Genomic DNA, 27,813 nt, shown 5'->3' on the forward strand with positions numbered 1-27,813 from the left:
TCATCCCCAGGCTCACTCTGCACCTTAGGGCAGACAGGTAGGAAAACAGCATTAGGCTATTAAGAAGAGCACAGTTTGAATGGTGAGGGTAACTCAACCTTAGCAGCTCTGTGTTTTAAAGACAGCATTTTGGTGCTCTTCCCACTCCCAGAGCATCCAGGACTGTTATTTACAGTTTCCCTTAGGCAGGCCATAAATCCAAGCACAACTAGCAAGCTCAACACAGTGTAAAAGGGTCCCTGTGGCAGGCTAATTACCTTTGCAGGCTATGCAAGGTTCTACAGTTTGCTTCTGCACAGTAGCTTTGAAAACTTTGGCTAATGACTCTGTCTAGCAGATCAAACTTTCCACTTTCTATTGTTCTGCTCAGGGCAGCCAGCCGGAAATTCAGGGGCAACAAACCTCCAGGGGAAGAAATCAAGGCCATTAAGGAAAGGAAAGAGGGGCTATGAAACAGAAGATGACTCCACAAAGGAGTGCAACGGCTACGGACTCCAGTAGAAGGGAAAGACAGTAAATCTAAATTGAGAGGAAGCCTAAAAGATTATGAGTACTAAAATCAAAACCAACAACAAAACAAACAAAAACCCTGTTACTCCCATTCTCTTAAGACTTTAGGGATTAATTCTTTCCCACTGCTCTACACCAGGATGACAACTTTTTTTTTTTTTTGTTTAAATGAAAATATTTAATACAGAAAAACCCACTCCCCTCACCTCCCCAGCAAGAAGGTCAGAAGATTGACCAGAGGTGCAGGTGCTGCATCTTTCACATTTTCTCACTTCCACAGAACTACACTGATGTTCAGGCTGCAGCTAATTTCACACAGATCTCTCCTAACACCTACTAGCTTTATTCATGCATTGTCTATCCAGACAGCAGTGGTTATAGCAAACGCTTGAGTTATAGGAGGGGGGTGGGACAGGAAAATCAGACTTAAATCCTTGCTCTGGATCAAGCAGAGCATGAACTAACCAGGCTCTCCCATTTGCTGAATGAAAGCCTTGGCTGGCAAGCTACTGTCTGATCTAAGGTGGCACATGCACTCTCTCACTCTGATCTCAAAAGGTCCATAATAACACTTTTACTTAGATGGTATTTCCCCATGAAAATTTTCAGTTGCAATGACTCTCTCAAAAGTTAAAAAAAAAAAAAAAAAAGGCACCAACCAAGAAAAACTAACATGCTGCATTGGGCTGTCAAAAACCCCAACAAGCCTAATTTGCAGCTGAATGTCATACTGGTAATGGCTGAAGTCCACTCCTATGGGAACCACACAGGTTAAAACACTTCCCAATAAAAGTGTAATGTCTTCAGTGGTAGTTTTGGTTTTTGGTGAAATATTGTCACTAGAGATTACAGGACCAAAGGCAAGAGAAGAAAAAAAAATACTATGTTGGGTACCATAACCAGCTATAACAAAGAAGTGCAACACAGAACAAACTCTTGTATACTCTAGTTGGGCTGCTTTCCCCTTGGCACAGACCAAAAGCAAAACAAAAACTGTGGAACTTAATACCACAAAACACTCCATGCAGAGTAAGGATAAAATCTTGATGGGTTAGATCTATGATAGGAAGTAAATAAAAATTTATGAAGATCTGTACAGCAGCTTCCAGGATACAGTTAGATAATACTCTTCGTGGGCCATAATAAAGATGGGGAAATTTTGTGTTTTCCTCAGTTGGTGCGGTACCACTTTTTAATTACAAACTGCCAAGGAAGCAGAAGCAGACACAGCTCTCTGGGGCATATTCAAGGGAAACAGATTAGGCTGGTGGCATTACGCACGTACTCTCCAAAGGCGAGGCCTCCAAAAGGGGTTTTCAAATGTTTTGGCTACAAGTTTACCAGTCGCCCCAGATATAAGCATGTAGACATTTCTTACAAGCTTTCCCTCAAGTTATTTTTTTCCCCTGTGAAACAGACAAAGACAACAACAAAACAAAAAAATCTTGATAAGAGGACTTCAGGCTCTTTTTCTCACATATTTTTGCTGTACTTTACAATCCTGAGGCAGGGACACAGGATCTCTTGCTGCAAGTAACAGAGGAATTTCTGAAGAAGTGCCAGAATACATACTGCTGGAGACAGCCAAAGTGGGGAGTCTCCTCCTGAGCTCAATACCACAAGGTGAAATCCACTCCCATTGCACATTATGGCTACGACACTGATGAATTCAAGGTTTAAATAAGAACAAGCAAACCCCAAACACCTTATAACTCTTGTAAAATGAGCTCTCAAACAGCTTCACAGATTGCTCTGTAGCAACCTAAAGAGACAGCTGCAAGATCCCTACCTCCTTACCAAAACTCAGGCTAAAGCTTTTTCAGTCCATATGATTCTGGTTTGATCTGTTTGGACAAAAGCGGGAAGCCAGAGAACAGCAAACCACGTACTCGATAAAGACACATTTGGATGGGTGATGAAGGCATACTCACGCAGTGCGTACAGGGAGAGGACTATTCCAGCCAGGCAAAACCCCTCAAAAAACCTGAGTGTGCTGAACATGGTCACGTTCACTGAGAGTGCCACAGTCAGTCCAAATATCAAAATGAATATGACAGAGAAGAGCAGTACAGGCCGTCGACCAACCCTAAAAATAAGGAAGTATGGAGAAACAGTGTTAAAAGCCAGGATGGACATAACGCTAGATCATTACAACCGGCAAAGAGGAGAACAAGTCATGCAATCCCTTCCAAATATTGCCATTCATTTTTAATGGTTGTTCCATTCTTCTCTTTTTTTTTTTCTGCTTACTAAAACCCAGATTCCTCAGCCACCTTTGCACTGACAAGTTCATTTCAGATGGGATTAAGCAGAGACAGCACGTTGTATTACTGCTTGATTTGACCATCATTTTCAAAACACCAAAGATGAACAAGGAAACATCTAGGAACTACTGTAAGGCCATAAGCAAGTCCCTTCGAGGTTAAAAGCAACTTCTCGGAGCTTTCTGTAGTCGTACAGGAGAGTATGTGGTATTGTATGTTATATGGCACAGCATATTATTATTTCTCTATAGTCTATAGCCACAGAGCTTACGGCAGAGGTCTCCTCTTCCCAACAGACATGTGCTTTTCAGCCTCATCTGCAAGAGGTGCTGGCTCAAAACAACTACTTTTTTTGGCCTCGCTGTTGAGGGCAAGCCTAATAAACACAGACTGAGCACAAAACAGGGCTCATGTCGCTTCACCGAGCCTTAGAGAGCTGGTAGTAATGCTCACAGGAAAACTGAAAGCTCCAAGTCCCTCCACCTTGTATGCCCACAGTGGCTGCAGAGACCCGCAAAATCAGCCTGACTGGAGGGCAAGGAAAAAACAGCTCCAAAAATGATTACTGGCAACAGGGGTGTGAGGATTTGCAGCCTTCCTCTGCAGGCAGGCTTTGCAGCTGCAACCTGTAGTTGCACATGTTGGTGCAGCGCGGACGAGGAGGAAGAGCTATGCTGCCACTGAATGTGGCGGCACTTGCTGCAGAGTTTGGCTCTTTTATGTCAAAGGAATATGAGATTTTTACATCTCTTACTCATATGCTTAGTGTTTATAATTCCCCGTTCCCCTCCTCTTCCTGTGCAAGAACGATACGAAGCACCAGAGCACGTGGTTATTTTTAAGCAAGAATAGGATCTTTATGTGGAGATTTCCAGAATTTTTCAACTTGTCAACTCCCACAAGTTTTCCAGTGGAACTGAGGATCCCTTTTAGTCAGCTCCATATGCCATTTCCACAAAGAATATACGAACTTGCTTTTCGTAGGCAGCTTTCACAGACCCATTCAAAGTAGTCTGTCAGCTGCAAGCCAGGCATCGGGTTGAATGTCAGCACAATAAAGAGCATTTAAATCTCACAAATTAGTCCAGTTCCACGTATTGAAGCATTTCTATTCAATTATTTCAGGAGATTTTTACCAGCAGCTATAAAGTATATTGTATATATGCATTCACAATTAAAACTTTGGATTTTGCTTTACTTAAAATGGAACAAGATCAACAAAATACAGAGTGAAGGGCTGAAAAGGAGACAAGGTTATAATTTTTCACATTTTTGGGAACTAGAAGAGTGCACCAGTATGTGTGCCACCATTGACACTTTTTCAAAGTCACACCTAAGAAGGCGATGTCATGGCTCCTTGCATGAGGACAGGTTTACTATTTTTTTCAGCTGTAGCATCACCCTTGGGACACCTCAAAGATTTAATTTGTTGGCATTAACTATCCAATGCTTTTAAAACAGGAAGTACCAACGTGCAAACTGAAGACAGCAAGGTCAAAGCAGACTGCTCTTAGTCAACATACAAAGCCAGCCCACCAGAAGATGAGCTGCTGTTGAGCTGAGGGTGGGAACACAACGTCTCTGCCTCGGTGATAGGCAATGCACTGGGAACGTGCTGGACACTTGGGCAGTTACTGCTGTGTTTGCTTCAGATTTTATATTTGTGGAACACAAAGCACTTGGGCATGGAGGGGAAGTACCTCATACGAAACCTCGAATACAGAAAAAAAAAAACCAACCTAACTTTGTGTTATCAGTGATCTGCGCAGACTTTCACAGCCCTATTTTCGTAATCGCCAAGCTGTAATTCATACTAATTAGTATTTGTGGAAGTGTTTTGTAGAGAAGGGCATTATGCAAACACTCAGAATTAGGAACTTAATTCTCATCACAAGCCTGACCTGCCATTCCCTGATGTTGATTAAAAAAGACCTCATGCTTAGTATACATCAGTTCCCTTCTTCCCCTCCTCCCACTTTCTTTACTTGAGGTTATCCATCATTAGGACATAGCATTTCTTCTAACATTATAGAAGTTATGCAAATAAAACGTTGCTGCTAATGAAGAATCAGGAAATCCAAGACCCTCCTGGGCCTGTGAAAGCCAGCTGAGGGCAGATAAGCCCTCTGGTAAGAGGCATCATCAGCACCTCCTCCCAGACACAAAACTAGTCTCCTTCCTCACCGAGACATGCAGCATACTCCTCAAAAATCAAAACTCCAGGGCAGCTGTCAGCTGTATATTTGGTGATCCAGCAAGTGTTTTGACAGAATGGTGTCTTTTAGATGTAGACAGAGTTACCCGACTAACAGTACACGGAAATGCTTGCAAGAAATTAAACCATACACAACCTCCCTGGTAAAACAGCCCCAGGACGCTATCTGCTGCCATCCAAACTATTCCAGAGAGAGATTTCTGTGCCACAAAAGTCTCAGCCTACACTGCATACTATTATCTAGATCAAATGCTAAATACTGCCTGCACAGGTAAATAACTAGGGATACAAGCAACCCTAGGCTTTTGAAGAATCTGCAATCCACACAGTGTGATACGCAGATACATCAAAAAGATACTCCTAATGTAGTCAAGAGTCACACCACAGCGGGAAAGTGAATAGGCCTGAGGACAAGACCTGCTCTTCCCATACTCTTACACGTGTACCTTGCCATCCTGAAAAGACTAAGGTTTGCTCTTGCAGACGGTCAAATTGCTCCTCCCATGCTGTTCTTTGCAGGTTTTGGGACTTGAACTGGCACAAAAGCTCCAAAACCACCAGAGCAGGTGCAAAGCAGGTGCACTACTGGGCAACAAAATGGAGAGACCTACTGTCTTGATGCTACATGAACACCAAGCCTACCTGCTCCAGAAGGAAGCCTTCCACAGAGACCTCAACAGCCTCTGTCCAGAGCAGGCAAAATTGCCGGCAGTGCTCTGCCTGCTGAACAAGTAACTTACTCAGGCGTTGAACACAGTCGGTCTTCACACGGTCGAACATGTTTACAGACCTTCTTCCTATAGATTTTCCACACAGAGCATGCACACCTACTGTATTTTGAACATAGACGGCTCAGTTTACTTAACAAATTACCTTAATACACTCTACGCCTTTGCCATGTACAGCTTTAAAAGCCTTCTTTCAAAAATGAAAAGCAAAGCCCCAAACCTTAATGGTACAAAAAAACCCCAAAGCATCTTCTAATTATTTAAAATGGAGAGTGTTAATAAGTGAAAATGAAAACAGATTTTGAAAGTTTGCAACACTGTACATTACTCTGTTTAATCTCCCCTGCTCTTGCTTGGGATCGACATCTTCCCCCCCCCCCCCCCCCCCCTTCTTTTTCTCTTTTTACAGGTACAATCCCCTTATATCTGTCTCTCCACACAACCCCCTGCCTTAGTGGAAACTCAAGTTGTGACTAAATAGCAAAGTAAATGCCATTTAGGTCTCCTTTTAGCAACCCCAAATGCTAGTGCTAAATGACAAAGACTATCCAGTGCAGGACCCCTGCTGGGTCAGTTACATCAGATGGCAAGGAGAGGGACTGAAGAGGACCAGCTTTGGTGGCAGCAAACCATATCCTTTCTGGTCACTCACGAAAAGGCAAGGGGGTTACTGTTCCCTCCAGCCACCAAGTTACCCTTTTTCTCCTTTGCACCACAGCTGGAAACCAGATTTTCCTTAAGCTCTCCTAAACTCACTAGACAAAAAAGAAAAATACCGCATTTTCATATCAGGGAAATTTTATGCTGCATTAGCTCAGCTAAGCGGCTTGCAGAGGGGTCCAACAAGCATACGTGGCAGCACAAATTACACACTGGGGACAGAAATGGATAGAAGAGCAGGATGCTCCTTTTGGTGGCAGAGAGCTATTACATTAAATCTGCTTACTGCAATTCTCTCCCGAAGCCAGTGCCTTAGGCAACAAGTTGTTCACTTATTTGTGACTTATTTGTCAATTAAAGCAGCATTTTCCTAACTTGGGGATAAGTCTGCTTTCTTGACACCGATTCCTTTTTAGGAAAACGGAGCAAGATCCTTCATTCAGTTCCCCACTATGCTTTCCAAGTATTGTTAGAGCCCTGTTTTACTTTGGTATTTTAATCAAATTCAACTGTATTTCATCATGCATGTTCCCTGCTTCACTGAAAAGTCATGATTCCTCACTTGCCTAAAAAATTTAGTGACTATTCAAGAATTAAGATACAATTTTGCTACGAATGCTTGAGCCAAATTACCGCACAGCTGCAGGGGGCCTTTTCTCTCCCAACTGACTGGTGAGTTGCTGAGGCTTTGTAAGATTGCCCTAGCAGGCAACTCCTCTTCTTCCTTTCCTGTTTTAATTAATGGCAAAAGAGTTAACTTGGGGCCATTTAAAGCACCAACATTGGCAACTGTGCGGGAAGCGACTGGGACAGCATCACAGAGCTATTGTTTCAGATGCTGCAAGTTTCCATTGAAATCACTTGAGTCATGCCTGTAATTTTTTTTCCCCTCTTTTGCACTACAAGACCCTTCTTTAAATCAAAGCTGAACTCTCAGAATAACTGGGGTAGCCAATAATGTTTTCACTACTGCAATTTAAGGAATTGCACTCTATGCTTTTACATTTAATACCCCAATATTAACAGCACATAAGTCAGCAATTCCTTAACACTACATCAAAGTGTTTGCTTAACAAGAACTTTAAAAATAGAACAATGGAAAGGTTTGCAAAAAACAGCCTTCTACCCCCTGGAAAATACTGTGTAAGCACAAGGTCAACATTACACTAGTCTTGCATTCAGTCAAATCAATTCCCCTTCCAATTTCTTTTGGCCATATCTCTTGGTTAAAAAAAAAAAAAAAAAAAAAAGAAAACCCTGAACTAAAGACTTCACTTATATAATTAGAAAATACTTAATTCTGTACTAGCTTTACAGCTGTAATAAATTGTGTCAGTGGGAAATAACTAAGTCAACTATCAAACAGCTTATTTTCATGTTATTTACCTTGATATAAATTACTCAGTTCAAGCAATTAACACAGTTTTAAACTGTTTATTCATCATGCTTCTTTCAGAACATGAGAAAATCATAATGCAAAGGTTCTTCATGAATATAAAGTAGAAGACAATCTAAACAATGTTTAATATTGTTATTCATTCATAGTTATATTGCATTAAAAGATTTTTCACTTACCAGTCAGCTATACATCCTGTTATTAAGTGGCCGAAGATTAATCCTACCAGTAGGGAGAATTTAGCAATGTGGACTTTCCAGGCAGAATCACAAACAAGATCCCACTGGAAGAAAGAGAGACAGATAAATTGAAATAAATTAGTTTCTCAGATGCGTTTAAACATACTAACATTGGTGCAGAGCTTCTTCCAAATTTCAGTCCTAGCACAAGGGCATGGAAATGGCAGAGGAAATCTTTCCCCTTCAAGTCAAAACCCAGGTCTCAAGAAGCAAATTAAAGATTTGTTTATTTCATTGAGTTCTGTCAGGCCCTTAATTATAAAATGACAATATCCAACTCATAAGTCTCCCCTTCTCCAGGCTACATGAGTTTAGACTAAGGCGCATACCTCTGACATCGGCAGTACTGATGTAGCTGAGTGTCTCACCGTAGCAGCTCCAGACACCTACAACCAGAGCCCCGTGAAGCCCACCGGCAGCGAGCCTGACAATTTAAGAGCAAGTTCTCCTATTGACCTCCTCAGGGCCACCTGGAAACATGGGGAAAAGCAGCTGCTTTGCCACAGACCCCGATGGCCGTTAGCTCCAGGCTCCCACGGACAAAGCGTCAAGACACTTTTGCTTTCAGAAAAGCATCCCGGTTCCCCAGGTGGTGGATGGGGACGAAGACTGACTCACAGCGTGGCTCGTCAGGCCAGGTCTGAAAAGCCAGGTCCTGGCATGGAGCCAGAGAGGGCAGCCAGACAGCCTAGCACAGCCAGGCGACTCCTTGGGACAGCAGCTCCCACAGCGACATTTCACAGCTCAGAGATCAGACAAGGGCTGAACCTCCACACTAAAGCTATCCCTGATACTGAAATTACCCTTTCTGTCCAAGGGAACAGAGAATGGACCGTTTCAGACACCCTGTCATGAGAGCACTGCCTTATTCCCATGAGAAAGATGGGAACAGCAAGGTTTCTAGTAAGGCTTCCCTAAACTCCAAGACATTTTCCTCTGAGGCATTAGACTGAGCCTCAGGAGAGCCAGGTTGCATTCCTGGCTTTAGCCCAACATCCTCATTGCCCTCAGACATGTAACTTAATCTCGCTTATGTGTAAAGAGTGGATAGTACTATTATACCCTTGAATAAATGTAGGAAGATATGTTTGTTCGTGGTTTGTGAAGTGTTCAAATATTGTTGGTAATGGGAGTCATGCACATTTAATGAAAAATAAGTACAGCTGACTTTGGAGAGTCAGATACTCCAGAACTGAAACTTTGCAGAATAAATGGCTGTTTGTGTGTAATGCAATAGTAGTAACTGAAGTTTCATGGCCGAAAACACAAAGTAAAAGTTCGCAATTTATTTTTACAAGTCAGCTGTAACTTCAAAAGAAAGCTTCCCTCAAAAGAGTTCAATTAGGTGCGCTTCACTTTTAAGCATTTCCATGACGTACAGCCCTTCCACAATAAGGCTAGCTCTGACTCAGCCCTCTGGTTCAACATCACAGGAGATGTCCTCCCTACAATATGCTATCTCACGAAGAAGTATAGCACTTTCGTGGCCAAAAGAATCGTGCCAGCTTTCAGGCTCAGGCTTTTTGTTTTAGTTAAATGTATTTTTGAGTCCCTCACGGCACTGACTTGTAGAAGTTGGGACATATATGCCTGATCCTCCAACCTACAGACTGAAGGCACTAAGGAACCAAAAGCAAGTAGTATGAGCAAGTATTTTTTCCACCAAATAGCTACAAATTATTTGCAGCAAACAGCTCTGCAAGGCAGTGAGAATTGCTCTCCAGAGATGCTGACTTTTTAGAAGTATTTAGGAAGTGAGGGAAAAGCAATTTCTAATATTTGCAATTATAGAAACAATCTCCAGTTAACAAAGAAAAGTATCTGCCCAGACAAGCCGCAAACAAAACAAAATTCGGGAGATACATCTGAGCTCCAGGCAGACTTTCAAATGCTCTGGGTTTATTTTCACAATCCAGAAGTTGTATATGCTGCTTAAAACTGAGAAATCATTTTTGTTTGTAGAGAACAAATTAAGTTTATTAAAAATAGTCATATTTATACAAGATGACTTTTTTAAAGGCAATGTCTACAAGTTGTTATTTTTTTATTTTATTGTTGTCAGAGGAACGGTGATGTCATCCAAGTGCAAGAAGAAAAAAACAGATATCCTGGTGCCTTTTCATTTTCATTGCTAGTCAAAGAGAGCCAGCCCTTGCACGAGCCCCAGGCAGAGAATGTGCCGTACCAAATTCCACATAGGTAAAGGTTCCTGCTTGGAAGAGCCAAAATCTCATGAAGGGCTATTGTGAAATTGGACAACAGAGGTCAAACCGCTTTGGCACACTGGCGCACAGAGCAAGAGTTTAAAAGCAGAAGAAAAGTCGATCTATCAGCACGTCCTTCAGCGGTACCTAAAATGCACCCACTCCTTTTGATAACTTATCTGCAAGTCGTTGTTTATTTGTTTGTTTTTAAGGCTATTGGCCAACTCCCCAGCTGCTCTGAAAATAAACACATGTATTTCCTTGCAAACCCTGCATCTGGGCTTGTCCTGCCCTTGGTGAAGCACTCGCTCTGCAGGCCAGTGTAAACCAGAGCTGATCCCCCAAGCCCACAAGGGCAGCCTAACGCAGGTGTTGACAGACACAGGCAGCCCCTGACCTTCCCCAAATCTCTCGCCCTCCAAAACCCTCAGAACTCAAATAGGGAAACGGTGAAATAGTTCAACAGTCGCTTTAGCACAAACTTCCAGAGAATCTGCCCTGACCCCAGATTGCTCGCTCAGTACTAAGAGCCCAAGCATACCCCAGTTTCTCCTCTGGCAGCTGTCACAAACCAGAGAGAGGCCGTCATGAAGCAGTTTTCCAAAACAAATTCGGCAGGACAGTGGTGGGTGCCACCTGGGCATTTGACTCGCAAAGAGATAAAAGAATAAGGAGAGGGCACAAATGAAAAATGGATGCTGCAGTCAAAAGCAGCCTCAGGTAAAGATGACATTAATAGGACAAAATACATATTTAATAGCCAGCGTTATCGTCCCCACCCATCTTAACACAGCAGCAGAGCAAACCAGCAAGGCTTCATCATGCTGAAAGTACAGGAATTTTGCCAGAGACCTGTGCTCCCTCTTCACTTCCCCATGGAAAAGCCAAAGGCAGAGGACTGCAGCCTCACCTTTGAAGAGCTAGAAATAAAGCAGGAATCATTATATAGCATCAAGGTTGCCTCTCCTCTTACATACACATGGGCTTGGCAGAGCAGAGCGTATTCGACACGTGCCCACATGGCACGACTGTGCCTGGAGCCGTGGCAGGTCCTGCTGTAAGCGCCAGTAGTTTCATCCCACAAACACGACACTCGGATTTGCTCCACAGAGAGAGGAGTGACAGGTTTCCATGTCCCTGCAGAACAAAACGCTGGGCTGGGCAGCGCTGATGACCGTTCAAGTGGCACTCCAAGTAAATCTGCACTGGGAGATTGTTTTGGCTGGAGACTAGACAGTAATCCTCTACCGCCTCTTACAAAAGGTAGATTAATCTGTTGCAAGCAGGGAGACCATTAAATCCTGTAACTGCTGGGGCTGAATCCCCTGGTGTCCCACTTGGGAGTTAACAGCACCCAGCCTGAAGGATGGATGCTGCCAACTTTACAGTACTCCCTGGGATTTCTCTTTGTGTCCCTGGGTTATGTCTGTCTTTCTGTCCTTCATCCATCCTCCTAATGCAAGAGATCTGATAAAGTGACTTACTAAACCAATAGGACTGTATTGTTATGCTGAAACAAAAATAACTGTATATGAAATATGATGGTGGAAAGGGAACATTTAAAAAACAAGCTTTTTTTCATAGCAGTACAGCAATGTAGAGGATTTGCCACCTATGCAGATGCCCAATATATTGCAAATGTTTTTTTCATGTTGTGACAGCATTTTTTTGGTCAAATCTTAAGGAGTTACACCTTCAGGATCCTAATGTTTAATTGATATCAGTGAGTCACCACCCATGCTGTGAGTCACTATGCTTCACATCAAGAAACATGAGATGCTTGGGAAGACATCTGGCAAAAGGTAACGCACCCAAAAAGTAACCATCCTGTAACTTCTTTACAAGGGGTGAAAATCTGGACAAGGCTCATGTAGTGAGTCAGTATTTGCACTGAAGTTACAAAAGTCACAAATGTAAAGTCTGCTGCATATTTGTTACTACAAGCACAAACTGTCTCAATTAAGGGCTCCTGCCTCAAAAGCACTTGTCCTCCAGAGGCCATTATGCTGTCCGTGGTGTCTAGGCACACTGAATACCCACTGCAAAAAGGTCATAATAAGATGCCTGCCAAGGATTTTGTTTGTTCTACCTTCACCCCGATTGCGTGGAAAAGTGCAAGGCAGACCCTTCTGTCCTAAAAAGAGCAAAGAGACAGGAGGAGAGATGCTCTGGTCCAACGCTTGCCCGGAGCCTGGCACAAAGAGCCCATGAGAGGGGAGCTGGACACACACCCTCTCCTCACACTGTGGGTTCGCAGGCCATTTCTGATGACCAATGTACAGATCGCTGCTGAAAGAAAGCAGACCCTTCCCCAAAGAGTCTGCAGGTGGATTGTAGCTCAGCTCCGACTGCTCTTTGCATTGGCTTCAGCATGAGGAGACCGGTGGGTCACCCACGCTGCTGCCTTGGAAGACCCTAAGCCAGGCATGAAGCCGCACTCTCGGTCCTTCCCCAGCCAGGCAGCACCCGGCTGCTGTGCTAGCCTTCATAGACTATGTCCCGAGGCATGTAACGTGCCCCACACGCCATACATGGCCTCTCAGCTCCTAGAGAAAAGGTCCCACTTTGGGACCCCCAGCCTCTACATATCACATATGCCACAGCTTACCGTGGCACCCCCAAACCCCTCCTGGGGAAAAGCCACAAGCTCTCCTGCATGTTAGATGGCTGTTTTAAGACCGGTAAAGGAAAATAAGAATCTATCATTTATCACCGAGGTCCATGTGTGTTGGGTCTCATCTTTCTTTGTTCCTCTCCTTCCTGCTTCATTATTTATAACCAAACCCTGTCAATTTTCCCTGCACAGCACTAGAATCCATCTTCTACATAAATACCTCGCCTAGTGAGAGTTTAAATTTATGATGCCTTCAGATTCTCTTATTTTCCCCCCCAAAAAAAACCAAACCAACCCACAAAGTTGTTTTTAAAAATAATAAAATAATAAAAAATAAAGTTATGCTTTTCATACAATGTATGTAACAAAAAGCAAAATGGTCTCCAGGTACTTATTCCTAGAGGAAAAGCTCCAAGTCAGCAGACTAAGCACTAAAAAAAAACCCCAAACAAATAGAAAAGCAAAAAAGTCAGTACTTCTACCATAATATACCTACCACTAATGCCTTTTCCCAGTACTAAACTATGCTAGTAGTACTCAGTTACAGCCACAGGAGACCACTGTACCAAAATTTCCCTCCAAGCTGCTACAGGACAACATGTCTCTCCTCCCCTTCTCAACCCCCAGCCAAAGATGACACTCTGGCTGCATTTTTAATGTTAAAAGAAAGCATACAAGTTCCAGAAAATGGTGTGATGCTCAACTCTATAGAAAATAGCTATGCAGTTAAACCACACTTAAAGAGGTTGCAGGAGAAGCCTCCCAGAGGGATGTGCAAGCCCAACTGCAACACTTAAAGTTGGGCTGGTTTTACTGCCACAGGTGTCTCTGTATCTCCCTCTCAGCCATGGCAACAACAGAGCATTTAAACTATTTAACCTTCAAGGTTCAGAGTTAGGACGCCTCTCCTTTGAGATCACAGCTGGGCAAAGCACTCCCTGATCTGTATTTTAAGTGCCAATAAAGTGTTCTTGAGAACACCTGGCTTTTCCTGACCACCAGAACAACCAGCTGGGTGGAAGCATCAAGAAGGTCACACTTCAAAATGGGGACATTAAGAAGAGTAAAAAAATAAACCAAATAATCCTGGAATCCTTCCTTTGACCAGCCACATTCAGAACCAAACATCTCCAAACTACATCTTTCCTTACATTTTTATCAGACACAACTGGACTTACCTGGAAAACAGAAGAGTCATTAAAAAAAAAAAAACAACAAAACAAACAAAAAACCACAAGAAAAACAACAAGCCAACTATTGAGAGGTTTTGTTGTTTGTTTTCTTTGAACAGACACTCAAAGAAAAAAGAAATCTACACCACCTACACTGGAATGCTTCAACCCATGACACAGTCAACACCTGACTTTTAAGCTACTTCCTCTCCGTATGATGCTAGACCTCCACGTACTGAGTACATCTAACTTTCTTCAGCTTTCTCATAAGTGGATGCTTTTGCTGAAAATCCTTGACCAGTGACTGAGTGCTTAGGACCTCTTAAAGATAAATCCTTCTAAAACAAATTTCTGCTACGCAAGTACACACTGGTATTTTGAGAGGTTTATAACCATCCAAGTTTGCAAGAACTTTTACTCAGGTAGCAAAAGAGACACTTGGTATCAGGGTATCACCTTGTGCTCAACATCTGCCTCCTTCTCGTTCCCGACAAATTTGGGGTCCCTATTCCCATATGCTGGAGCTTGCTAACTCAATAGATATGAGGGTTTGTTTTGTTCGGTTTCTTACCCAATTCATTTTTCTTACAGCGGGAACAACATTTTCTGCACTTTTCATTCTCTGAAACCAGTAAACCGTTTCTGACCATGGCAGACACCTGGCAGGGAAAGCTGCAGCCCAGGAAAATAACTCCTGAACAGTGAACACAAGGTCACAGACACAGAAATTGTCAGGTTGCTTTAACTACAGACATGGCTTGGGCAACGTACTATTTGAAAAATAAAGCAAAGTAACTACTTTTGACTACTACCACAAAGCCAAAGGTTTTGGGGACATGGGGAGGGAGGGGGAACAGGGAGAGAGAAAGAGGAAAGGGCGCGTGAGCCAGAGGACACGTGCTTTGCAGTCTTCCAAGAAAGATATAATTAGATCATGCAGTGTTGTATGGAAGCAGTTTCATGTACCTATGAAAACAGCTTCCATCCCCACAAAACAGTACAGGACTGCACAACCATGTACTTCACAAATTTCCTGAATGGTTTCTGAAGTTTAACATAGCTAAAGTTGCTGAAATACATCCTTTATAACTGCATTTTCTGACATGCATGACTTAGCTGTGAAATTTCCACATTAACTTTTGAAGTGCGTATTTTTTTAAGTCTGTATTTCAGCTTTGAAAATAAAGCACACAGGCTCAGTGCCACACTGCCACACATCACCGCGTGAACACCACTACATAAAACAGCTCTTCCTTCTGGTTTGCAAACTTCGACTCCGTCGTGAAGATGGAACACCTAACGCACAGGTTGTGTCAGGCTGCTTGCAATCAGAGAAGCAGAGATATGCTGCCTCCTATATTAATTACCTCAGGGTACTTACCCCACAGGTAATTAATTACTCCGCAGGGCGATGCTGTCCCGCTCGCACCCAGTATGTGCGTGGCCCTGTTCCACACCCCCAGCAGCAGAAAGGCAATAACGACAGCAGATGCATTACTGTAGCATCTCCTGCCTGCACCCACCAAAGCAGCGCCACACTGCCAGCCGAGCTGCACCGCACACATCTGTGTGCCGTGTCATATCTAACTCCTTTCAGTGATGGCTCACCTGTAAGAGCCATCTCCCCAGCATGGTGAGGCGGCTCAAGAAACACTGCAATCACAAATCAAGCCCAAAACTTCAAATATGCAAAAAGACACAAATCGACTTCACTTCAGAGCCAGTAAACTAACCTGGTAAAGACTTTAAATTGAAAGCACTAAATTATTCCTTAGTCTGTGCCATAAGCAAAAAAGACCCTCCAAGCTATCCACCGAGCACATCAGCAGAGTCCCAAGATAATGAGATGCCACCTGGAACACTACAAAACTGGAAAAGTTTCATCTGTCTTTCAACTTCACACTTTAATCAGGAGCAATTAGCTCTTCTGTTCCCAACCTTGCTCTCACCACAGATCTATTTCTTTTCCCCACTGGCAGAGGGAAGAAGGAAGTTTGCTAAGTAAATAATCATCACTAATACACTAACAATTAAAATATGATTTGTTAATCATATGACAGTCTTCCGAATACTCAACATGATTAAATCAATTTTAGTAGCATCCATATACCACCCACTTCTGCATCACTACTACTTTTATTTTCAGTAGCAGGAGTTCCCTTTATTCTGAGACATTTTGATCATCTCCAGCTTTCACCCTCCCCAGATTAGTCAACTAACTTGTTTCTCAGCTGATGTGATCTGCTTTTCTTTTTCCAACTCCATAATGTCATCTAACATCAAAGAGTTGGGAGATACAAAGTCTTGCTTGCAGCTTTCATGAACACTATATTCGTAATTTTCCAGAGAGCAGGATCAGGGTATTTCCGTCTCTCTTTTACATCTCTGCACTGCAATTAAGTATCTTTTCTACAGGTTTTCTGACATCATTAGGAGCCACTGTCACAAAACTGACTTTAATTTTAAATCTATTCTTTGCTATCAGACCTGTAGCTGTTTGCCTCCCTCCAGCTGCATGAAAAGACCAGAAGCAACAACGCCCATCACTAGGGCTGAGGTACACAGAAAAATGGTTTGAGTGCCATCCCTCAGTTTTCAGCTGACAGCCACCTTTATTCTGAACAAGGTATGGGCTTGCTGGGACTGACTTCACAACCAAACTAAATAAAAAAGTTAAACTAGTTTTCAAATTTGTATTTAGAACACGTTTAAGCACTGTAAATAGAAGCCATATGTAAAAATACCCCAACATTTTAGTTAAATATTAACATTCGTTATCATCCGATTATCAAAAACAAGTTAACACTCTGAGGACTAGTATTTTTCAGGCTGCCAAAACCATGCGTATGTAAAATGTACTGTACGTGTGCAGCCTTGAGAGGGCTGACATGGCAAAACCTAATTTACTATTTTATCGGGCCTTTTTAAAAATTGGGGAAAAAAAACTTCAAAATGTCAAGCATGGCATAAAACTCTGAAATGGAGAAGGGGGAAGGAGAAGACAAGAGGAAGAAGCCATTCCTCATGAGAAATACTTGCTCAAAGTCACCATAGATAAAAAGATCAGGCACCTTGATTTTGACATGCAATTACTGCTGCCATGACCCTGCCCTCTCATCATTTGAGGACTACAGCTATTATAACTCAGGCAAGAAGAAAAGGAGAGGGAGAGGGGAAAAAAAGAGGGTCTGGTATTAATTGAGACTTAAATAAATATTAAGGGGAAGGAGAAAGAAGAAAAATATTCCACTTGTTTTACAAATCAAAACATGAAACTGGTCTGTCAAGCTTGTATTGTTCAAACAGACAATGTTTTACACAGCCCTGGGAGACAGAGCAGGGGAAAAGGTCTTGGAGTTTAATTTACATTCCCTATCCTTAATAATATTTGTAGGATGGACATTGCGACATTGTCTACATGTTCATGGACTTTGGTCTGGAGGCCAGGAGGAGACTGGGCAGCTCCAGAGTGCTGCAGAGTAACAGGGAGATGGTACTTGAGCCAAAATGAATTCTTCTACAACTGTCTGGAGCCAAAAAACCTTTTCCAGGGAACCAGACCACCCTGCTCTGAAAACAGCATGCAAGGGTAACTATAAATCACATGCTCCTGGACAAGGCAAACGTACCACTTCCCCGCATCTCACAAGTAGCATTCCTGATTCTCCCAGCTTTGCTACTTGTGGATCTAGATAGGCATCCCAGAAACGAGTATCAGGATATATTAACTTATTTAGTCTTTTATTCTTGTGTTTCAGTAGAACAACTGGCATTTAGGGCTCTCCCAAATTAAAAGACAAAATAAAAATCCTAACAAAGCCTTGTACTACCCATTGAATTTTTCTCCTGGGGAGGGGAGGAGTAAAGAAAAAAAAAAAAAAAAGAGGAAAAAAAAAAATCTTCTCCACAGGAGCGAGTCCCACCCAGTCCATTGCCCCCTGAGCACATTTGCCCTCGCCTCATCAGCTCGCAGGGCAGGCAGAAGTTTCCGCCCCGAACACGCTGGTTGCGCCAAACACAGGCGTGCACTGCAGCCAGCTGCTGATCCATCTCCCACCGCATGGGAATAGGCAGCGACCTACTGCGTGTTCCCAGCAGGTATGACGTGGCCCGGATCGGCAGGAGCTACTCAAAGCGCCTGTTAATCATCGCTGCCTGCCGGGTTTTACGGGCCGGTGGCACGGCAGGCTCCACAGCACCCGCACTGGGCGTGGGCCAGTGCAGCTCCAGTACGGAGCTGAGCTATTATCAGACGCTGACACTGGTTTTGCCTGGATACCTCTGCAACACACCCCGATGACACATTCTGGAAGGGGCTTGAACCTCCTTTCTCCCTTCTTCAGGTCCCTTCCTTCCCCCTTGATTTTAAAAGGGAATTCAGAGTGCACACAAGGTCACCTGCTGTCAAAAGTCAACTGGGAAAAAAAAAAATATAAAAATAAATTAGATTATGAGAGCTAAGCACACATTTCAGAGTTGAGGCAACCAGCGCCCAAGAGAAACTGCTCTGAGGGGATTCAGTGCAAGAATTGAACACTCAGCACTGCTGCAAAGCTGCGGCGTCTTCCCATGACTGGGTTCTCTGATCTTCTACACATCACCTACAGCAAACCCCATTCCTTTCTTCTACAGCATGATCTCAGCCTAATTAACTCCACAGTTACCCGTGGGTAACCCAGCGCCGGCCAGGCTGTGCTGCAGAAGAGCGGGAGGAGGAAGGAATATGAAAGGGAGGGAGGAAGAGCAACTGTCCCAAGCAGGGGTGCCAGGTAGCGCGGAGGGGAAACCAGGCAGAAACAAATAGGCTGACAGGGAAAACAAAAGACAAGGTACACAAAAGCACTGGATCCCTTTCAGCATTTTCTAAGTTTAGCAGCTCTCTAGAACTCATTTGGAAAGCTTTAATTTAAGACTGTATACCATTAGTAGGGCCAAAAGTTTTTAAGTTAAGGAAAAGCATAAGTCTCATGCTATTCCAGATGTTATTTCGTTAAAAAATGAACACCTTCATGTTCGGCTGGCCTGTAACTCTCATCTCAATGTTACCATCAGAACTGGCTGCAAATTAGATGCCTTCTTAAGTGCCAGTTCCTTCTCTTTGACAAACGCTTTAAGAAAAACATGAGGTCATCTTTTATAATTGCACTCTTGTACCCAAAGTAAGAAGAGGTAAAACTGTTAGACCAGTCTAGAAATTTGGTTTTAGACTGCCTGAACAGCTGGTAAATATGCACCGTAGCCTGCAACTTCTGCCACAGTACGGGCAGGGTCGGTATATTTAAACTAAATGACTGAGGTACAGGATGTATTAGGGAGTGGAAACAACAACAAACAAAACCCCAAGCATTTCAAACATCACATCCATCCAGAAAAAAATGCAGTTGTTTGACATACACACAGAAAGTGAGAAATACGTAAGGTTCAATAGCAAGTCTTGGAAAGCTAAGAATGACTTGAAGATATTCTAATACGGAAGTACCTTCCTGGAGGATTACTGTTAGTTCTATCAGTGCTACAAACTATTTATGGTAGGCCGAAATCAGATTCCTGTATCCGAGACACTTTATCTTAAGGGTGATAATGAACATTAACTCTAAGTACATTCCCCCTAGCAAAAAAAAAATCCGTATCAGATAGAAAACCTAAGACTGCCTGAGTCCTGATGTCAGTATTGGTCTTAACCCAGTCGCTGTTTTCTAAACCTATTGCTTAAAAACTTTTTGCCCATACATAACAGCCCCCCCAAATAAATAAAAACAGTATCTAGTCTCACTAAACAAGTATTTGTAGCCTGGTGATATCATCATACTCGGTTATCTCAAAGACCAACATCAGGTTAATTTGCTGTTTGCCGGCAGGCAGAGGACAGCTCTGCAGCACCTGAAAACTGCAGGTACCGTTCCAGTGACAGCCGTCCCCTTCCTTCACTCCGCTCACCCAGAAACTCGCCCCGGTGTTTTAGGGTGTTGTTCACCACCGCCCTGATAACTGGGAGGCTCCATCCCCACATTCAGTGCGTACGGGCAGGCCCCAGAGCAGCCACAGCAGGACACAGCCCCAGCTCCCCTTCCTCCCTCTTTAACAAGCAGATCTCTCAAGCTTGGGAGCGCTCAGACCTGCAACCGCTAGCTCTTTATCGGCTAACTCACAGAGGGAAGGGGTGGGAGGGGGGAAGTTTGGGATCTCTCCCATAGCTGAGGAAGCCATAAAAAAAAAAAAAAAAAACAGTAGTAGAAGTTTGCTCTGGTCTGCCAGTATTTCTGGATACCTCTGACCACAGGGACTTGTTGACCCCTTCAGCACCCGTTCAGAGTGGAGAGAGTCATTTCAAAGCCTTGTCTGAAAGAAATTTAGAAGAGTCTTTCTGCTCATTGCAAGTATCTGCCTTGCAGGTCCCTATGGCCCCTTCAATCCGTATAAGGGTACCAAGGGCATGGGTGATATACTAACTTCCGTCTTGCCGCTTCTGACCCAACTACCGCACTGGGTACAATAACTCGAGGTTTTCATTGATTTGGGACTAAGAAGCAGCCAGTCAGCCAGGAACCAACACTGGCAATCCTGGCAGTTGCAGGAAAAAGAGATGCATCAGCATTTCTAAGTCTCTTTGCAGAGACCAGCCAACTGGAGGATATGCAGAAATAAGTGAGAGATCTCCTCCCATTTGTGCCTGGAAAGGGTGGAACAGCTCTTATTTTGGGAAGGACCTTGTCAGAGTGATCCTCTTCGAATTAATTAACAACTATACTCTGAAAATCCACTTGAAATGCACACCTATCCCAAGAAATATCACCCCACAAGCTGTGCCAAATTTATCATCGCTGTTAACCACGCACAGATTTGTTGTACCATTTCTGGCTACTTGCAGATACCTGCAACAATCCCATGAGACAACACCACAGCCTAGGGCACATGTCACTGCACGGAGCCATTTCACTTCATCAACCCAGCAGAAAACCCAGAAAAAAGATGATGATAATAATAAAAAAAATTTATTTCAAGAAAAAGTTTTCTACCAGGTTAGCAAACTAAATCAGCTGAAGACATGTCCAGAAAAGTGCCAGAACTACCATAAAAGCAAGGCAAAGAAAGGCTGGTAGGGCACAGACATCCCCACTTGCAGGGGCAAAGAGTATCACATCGCAGCCTGAACTCATCCAAGTTCACACCAAGACAGCACTGCCCGGTGCTCGCTGCATGGCAGCACTGCCCCTGGACCATTCGGCTCTCCTGAATTAAGCTTCCCCTTTTTTGAAGGCGACAATTTGCTAGAGGCTCAGCCAAATTGGCACGAGAACGATCGAACCAGCGGCAAATAGGTAAAATGATGGCACGTTACTTGGGAAAGAAGATGACTCAACCCAAATCGAGTGGGAAGTTGAGAGCCAAGAGAACAGCACTGCAGCAAAACAAGGCATCTGGAGCAGAAAAGCAGCCACAACAGGAATTCCCTTGTGACTAGACATGAAATATTATTACATAATTGCTCTGGGTGATTAAAACGCAGCCTTCAACTAACCACTTCCCTCCATGCCACCCTCAAGAGGTGGAACGATCTGGAACGCTGCGGGTGCAGACGGCAGGATGCTGTGCCATCAAACCGCTGCCATTTAATCAAGCCTCAGTCCTTGCCCATCGTCAGCTTTTGGTGTCCATTATACGAATTAGCATTCGGAACAACAAACAACCCCACCACGTAATGCAATCGAACACAGCAGATGGGTCATCCTAGTAACGGAGGGGAAAAAAAAACCACCATCAATCCTGTAACTAAGAGCTTCTCTGAAAACTTTACCCCAAGATTCAGATCTTGCCCACGGCTTTTCAGGGGGTCAGAAGATCCAGGCACTAAAGAAGGTAACAGAAGAGTTAGAAAAGTCCCTGCTGAGGGCACACTCCAGCTTCCTGCTAGGCTTCATAACGACAACTAAGTGTACGTACCTATGTTGCTTATTGCGTTAATGCTAGTAATTTACCCGAAGCGTCGCTTTGCAAATAGGTAAAGTGAAACCTCAGATTTCCCCATGGCAAAAAAGGAGAGTATTTCTGAACATCCTTCCTTGGGGCAGCGGCGAGATACATGGACCATTTAAAAGACTTTTTTTTTTTTTTTACTAGCCTTTTGCCTAAAGGCTAGTTCAGGATATATCTGAAGTAATACACGTGCACTCGGTTCATAATGCTGTGATAATGGTGATGATGTGATAAAGAATAGATGAAAATCCTCAAAGAAGCATTTAGCAGTGAAAAAGCCTTACAGGTGAACTGTCCTAAAGAAAGATGTTTATGTACAAACCAAGCTGAAGTCCAAGATTTATGTACCAAGTCAGGACATTAGCTCAAATGGGTGATTTAATATGGCCACTGGAATCCCTGTGGTTAAATTACGCAACTGACCTCTTCGTTATATGTATTTCAACAGTGTTAAATAATAAGCAGTACGTCCTTTATTACCATTTCCAGTTCTAATGACTGGCAGCACTATAAAAAGCACTGTTCCCAGTGACTCAGTCAAGGAGGTCAGGGTAGTGGCAGTGCCTAGCGTGGCAATACCACTCTTCGAGGAAGGCGCAAGGCCACCTCTGGCTCCACCAAAGACTCAGAGAGAAGCGAGGCTAAGCAAATCACAGACCGGGGCTGGAAACAGCAAGATCTCCACTCCATCAATCCCAAGCATGACACAGGCTGGGAGAAAACGGGCACCAGGGAAGGCAGAGCTGAGAAAGCAGGGACAGAGAGACAACATCTGATGAAGGTACCGTTAGGAGAGAGGCTCCGGAGACAGTGAAACTTCAGGTAGTTTAAGGACGGCTACCTGCTCCCGAGGAACGGGGGACAGCGACGTCTCGCGCGCACGTACATCAACAAAACGCAGAGCGGGAAATATGCTTTGTGCTAAATAACCACAATTGTTTTGTCGTTTCTGAAGACAAAGCAGCCATGGAGCATCCAGCAGCAATTAGCTTGGACAGCTGAAGATGAGAACAAGGGGATTTACCGGCCAAACAAAAGTGCATTTTTTATTAATATACTTTTGGCTCTCTTTATGGTATTTCAATACGACCCCTGGCTACTACACAGATGACCGTATATTAGTCTCAGATTTAATAACACTCTATTTCGAAAGATGAGAACATTGCATAATACATTACAGAAAGAAATGTATTTTTGAGGGGCGTTAAGGGAGCTGTGAAAATCCAGTCTCCTGAATTCATCCAGGGCAGCTCTTCCTCACAAAGGCTAGTGGGATGCACATGAAAGGAGTCAGCAGTTAGGAGAATCGCTCCCACAGTATCAGAGCTCCTGGGGGTTTATAAGAAAGCAAGTCCGAACTAAGCTACGCTGATATTCTGCCTGGGTTTTTCTTCTCTCTCGTCATCAGCATAAAAACAGGCAGCACACTCACCCAGAAAACCCCCAAAACTAAACCAAAGCACAAACTAAGGAGGAATCCTGACCCCGAGAAAACAACCTAATTATAATTACATGGGATTACAAATGAAAGAGAAAATGCTGCCAAGTTTTTGGAAGCGAGCATACAACAAAAATAAAAACTCCACACTGGAAAAACCCATAGTCTCAAGAGATGATTATTATTTTTTCTAATAGAAAACAAGGCAGCAGGAACCACAGCTGTTTATTTATCCCTTAAAATTGATCTGCCCTTTATCGCAAGCTCTTCCAAAGAACACTTTTTTTATTATTTTTAAAGAAGCACGCAAGATAGCAAACTAACTCTCCCCCGACCTTGTGCGGCCAACTTGATGCTGACCTTCAAAAGATTCAAACATTTCAAAAAAAAATTTTTTTTTATGGTTTACACTAAAAAGAAATATTTCAAGATCATTTTCTTCACGCTTAAGCATCAGTGTTAAACCCTGAAACATATGAATAGCTCAGTCTCTCGTTATAAACAGAAGAAAATCTGCCTCTCTTAAATGTCAAATTTCATTATGCACTTCTACATCACAAACCATTCAAGTCCACCATGTGCCTGTGTTTTTCTCATGGAAAGAGCGTAGCTGGGTTACTTTTTTTTTTTTTTTTTTTAAATTCATTCTGGGTTCAAGGTTTCGAGGGCTTTGCTTTACCTGCTTTTTCCCTGTTGCACATACTTTCAAGGGACACAAAGAGAAACTGAAATGATTTTCAATTATTAAATACAAACAAACGCATGCCAGCTGACCAAAGCACGGTCATGCTGGTCATCTGATTATTGCTGCATTTCTTTCTCCCAACTAGGTAAGCACAGTTAATCCAAAACACCAGTCCCAGGCAGGAAGTAATTTTTGCTTATCTTAAGCAAAAATTAAGGAGGAGGTCCTTAAGATTAAGGGAACTACTGTCTTGGTGTAACAGTTTCATTTTACATTTCCAAGAGCTCCAGTTGCCTGCTAATACCAGCGAGGCCCATCCAGAGACAGCAGAGCTTTCGCGGGGCCAGCAGTATAAACAAGCAAAAGCTCTCAGGTGAAAAGGCGAGGCGTTTTTTTGCACGCGCTACTCAGCAAATATGAAGCAAGAGCAGAAAGCGGTGCAGCCCTCCTCACTAGAAATTTTCCACCTTAGCCATTACACAAAACAGAGCAACATGCACTTTCTGCCTCTGGAATACAACAACTTGTGCGAGACGTTTCTTCTTTCATTGCTCTACTGAAACAGTTATCGAGGGAATCGGTACAAAACAGAAAGAATTCAGCAGAACTTTGCCTGGTTTTCCTCCCAACAGTGAGCACCTCATCAGCTTCGCCAAAAATCAACCTGGTTTTTGGCTCGTACGTCCGCTTTGGTATACTCGCACAAAGATGAGCAATAGCACAAGCGGAGCCTTCTCCACAACCCTTTCCCCTCACTAGCTGGTGACGCTCGCCCCCCTTGTCTTTCCCACAGACACCCGTGTCCCGAGGCGGCAGGACAGCTGCCATTGCTGGGATCCCAAAGAGCCGCCGAGGATCCCGTTTCAGGACATAACTTTACAGCTCAGTGCCGCAACCAGCACCCAGGTACAAACCCACCGGACGGACACCCGACGTGACACCCCGGGAGGGAAAGGATTGCGGGGATGCGGGAGTTACTGCTGGTGGGAGGGTAACCCACGGGGTGCCTGGCAGAGCCGGCAGCAGCACGCATGGACGGACGGATGGATCTGCACCGTGTCCAGCTGCTCCCCTCGTCTTGGGAAGAGCGGGTGCCCAGCGGGGCCGGGGCAGGGCCGCGGGGGTCGGCGAGGGCTGGACGGGGAGGGGGGCTGAGGGAAGCCGCCTTTCTCACCTTGCTCACGACGTTTTGGACGAGGCCGGCTCTGATGCGGTAGTGCCACTCGTGGCAGTCACACTCGCTGGCGTTGCCCCCCGCGGGGGTGGGCAGCCCGGGCGGGGGGAAGATGCTGCCGTTGCCGCTGCGGTTGGCGTGGCTCGGCGCCAGGGACCCGCTCCAGTTCCCCTGCCCGTCCGCCTCCCGGCACCAGAAGTCGGGCTGGTCCAGGAGGAAGGAGTCCGAGAACTTACTGAAGCCGATGAAGAGGGCCGGGACCCAGGTGAGCAGCACCAGGGTCCGCTGGTACCTGCCGCCCAGGCCCCCGAGGAAGGGCAGCACCGAGCCGTCGTAGTCGAGGAGCAGCGGGCTGCAGGCGGCGGCGGGGGGCGGCGGCAGCGGCACCGCCTGGATCTCGGCCCCGGCGGTGTTGGCGGGGGGCGGCCCCGGGGGGGCGGCGGCGGTCGTCCCCCCCCCGGCCCCCGGCACCGAGCCGTTCTCCTCCGGCAGCGGCCGGCCCCCGCCGCCCGCCTCGCGGCGCCGGTCTATCGCCATCCAGCCGCCCGGGGGGACTCACATAGGCGGGGGGGCCGGGGCAGCCCCGGCTCCCTCACGAGTCCTTCCTCCCTTCCCTTCCTCCCTCCCTTCCCGCCCGCTCCCCCAGGCACACACACCTTGCAACGTAATATATTGCACACACGCTCCCAGCCGGACCCGGCAGGAGAGGGATGGGGGAGGGAGGGAAGGAGGGAAGGAGGGAGGGAGGGAGGGGAGGAGGGGAGGAAGGAGAGGGGCGAATAAAGGGGGAGGCACCGAGCGAGCCCCTTGCTCGCTGCCTTCCTCACCCGCACCCTGCGGCCACGAACCGCTGCAGCTGCCGGCGGTGCCCCCCCTCCCCTCGCCTGTGCGTCAAGCTGCACTCATCCCAGCTCTCCCTTCCCCCCTCCGAGAGGCACCGCCGAAAATAAAAGGAAGGATCCAGCCGGATCCGAGCATGCAATGGGCCAAAGGAGGGGGGGGGGGAGAAAAGAAAGGAAGATAAAAAAACAACAAACCACCCGGCAAAGCAAACCCTGCAACAAGAAACCAAGCAAAACCGGTGCAGCAAGACTCTACGAACACGCCTCCTCTCCCGGTTTTGGTGAGGAGGAGGAGGAGGGAGGAGAGGGAAGGCAAAGGAAGGAGGAGAAGAAAATAACAGCTCCCGACGCGGCTTCCCCGCTTCCCGCACAGCTAAGGGTCCCCCCCCAGCCGCGGCAGCAGCGGCGGCGGCAGCCCCCAGCACCCCCCCGCCGGCCCCTCGCAGCCCCCCGTCCCGCACATCTGGCTCCGCAGCAAGGGGCCCCGCCGGCCCCTCCGCGGCCCGGGCTGCGGGGACCGCCGCCGCCGTGCGCCTCCCGCCGCAGCCCGCTCCCCAAGCCCAGCCGAGCCGTGCCGCCGGCCGCCCCTCCAGAGGCGGGCGGCCCGCCCGGCTCCTCGCCCTCCGCCTCTCGGCAGCCCCCACCTGCGGGCCCAGGCCCGCCACCGCCCCCCGCTCCGCCCCCGCGGCGCCGGCCGGCCGCACCTGCTCCCGCCGCGCCGCCGGCCCGGCCCGGCCCCCCCGCAGGGACCCGCCGCCGCCGGGGGCGGGACGGCGCCGCGGGGCGGCCCCGCACGGTCTCCGCGCCGCCCCGCGGCCGCGCTGCGCCCAGCTCCGCTCCGCCGGGCCGAGCGGCAGCGGGGCGGGCAGGGCGAGGGCCGGGGAAGGAGGTGCTCTGGCTCTACGGCGCGCTGTTTTTTCCTTATCAATTATTTACACGGTATCGCTTTAATAATGCAGTGCGGCTGCAGCTGGCTGGGCTGGAGGAGCCGCGGGGAGCCGCGGCAGCAGCAGCACCCGGGGGGCTGGGGCGGGCGGGGGGCGGCTGGAACGGGGACGGACCCGAAGGGAAGAACCCAAAGTCGAAGGGGGCATTTCTGAGCCCTAGAGCGGTGCGAGAAGGCGTACCTGCATTGCTTCAGTCAGCCTGCCAAATTAGTACACACTTAAAAAAAATAATAATCATATTAAGACCTGACATTAATTGTAAAATAGACGGTACAAACCTGTGAAGGTTATTTTTACGTTAAGCTAAATTTACTTCAGCATGTAAGCGCCTCAGACTATTTTCATCGTGGAGCATAGCCCGTGCATTACTGAATTGTGCGGTTATTTTTTCCTTTGGAAGAAGGGAAAGAGAGACAACAGATCAATATACGCTTGTACACATGAACACGGCTAGTGAGCAGAAATTACTTGTGTGCATTAGAAGAGGACTGGCGGCATTACCAAATATAAATGGAAGAGCATGCCGTTGGTGGATTTTCATTTACTTGATCCGGTCTCTGCAAGTGAGTTACTGTACACCATTAACTCCTTAGATCTTCCTCCCTTTTAGCTCCTTTTCTTACATAGGACATCAAAAAGGTTTCCCATCTACTAGTGGCTCTGGATCCCTTTTTATGGCTTCCCCCAGTCCTGCTCCGAGGGATCCCCAGCACCCGAGCGGCCCTGCAGCCTCTCCAGGCGACGCCTCATC

The 27,813-nt window shown here is 45.8% G+C and overlaps 1 protein-coding gene across 3 annotated transcripts in view; it reads right to left on the reverse strand.

Annotated features, from left to right (window-relative positions):
* SLC22A23 (solute carrier family 22 member 23) overlaps window positions 1–26,681 on the reverse strand; it is a 118,446-nt gene extending 91,765 nt beyond the window's left edge. For 2 of the 3 annotated variants that reach the window (XM_087762584.1, XM_087762581.1), the window contains exons 1-3: window positions 25,274–26,677; window positions 7,953–8,056; window positions 2,442–2,596 (exon numbers count right to left, since the gene is read on the reverse strand). In XM_087762584.1, coding sequence (XP_087618710.1) covers window positions 2,442–2,596; window positions 7,953–8,056; window positions 25,274–25,810 — 796 coding nt within the window. In that variant the 5' untranslated portion in view covers window positions 25,811–26,677. Of the gene's footprint in view, window positions 1–2,441; window positions 2,597–7,952; window positions 8,057–25,273 lie in introns of all 3 variants that reach the window. The other variant, XM_087762576.1, reaches the window with a different exon arrangement.
* Window positions 26,682–27,813: the final 1,132 nt, after the last annotated feature.

The sequence above is a fragment of the Nipponia nippon genome, unplaced genomic scaffold (assembly GCF_047370975.1).
Source record: "Nipponia nippon isolate SJK-2023a ecotype South Korea unplaced genomic scaffold, ASM4737097v1 scaffold_1, whole genome shotgun sequence".
NCBI lineage: Eukaryota > Metazoa > Chordata > Aves > Pelecaniformes > Threskiornithidae > Nipponia > Nipponia nippon.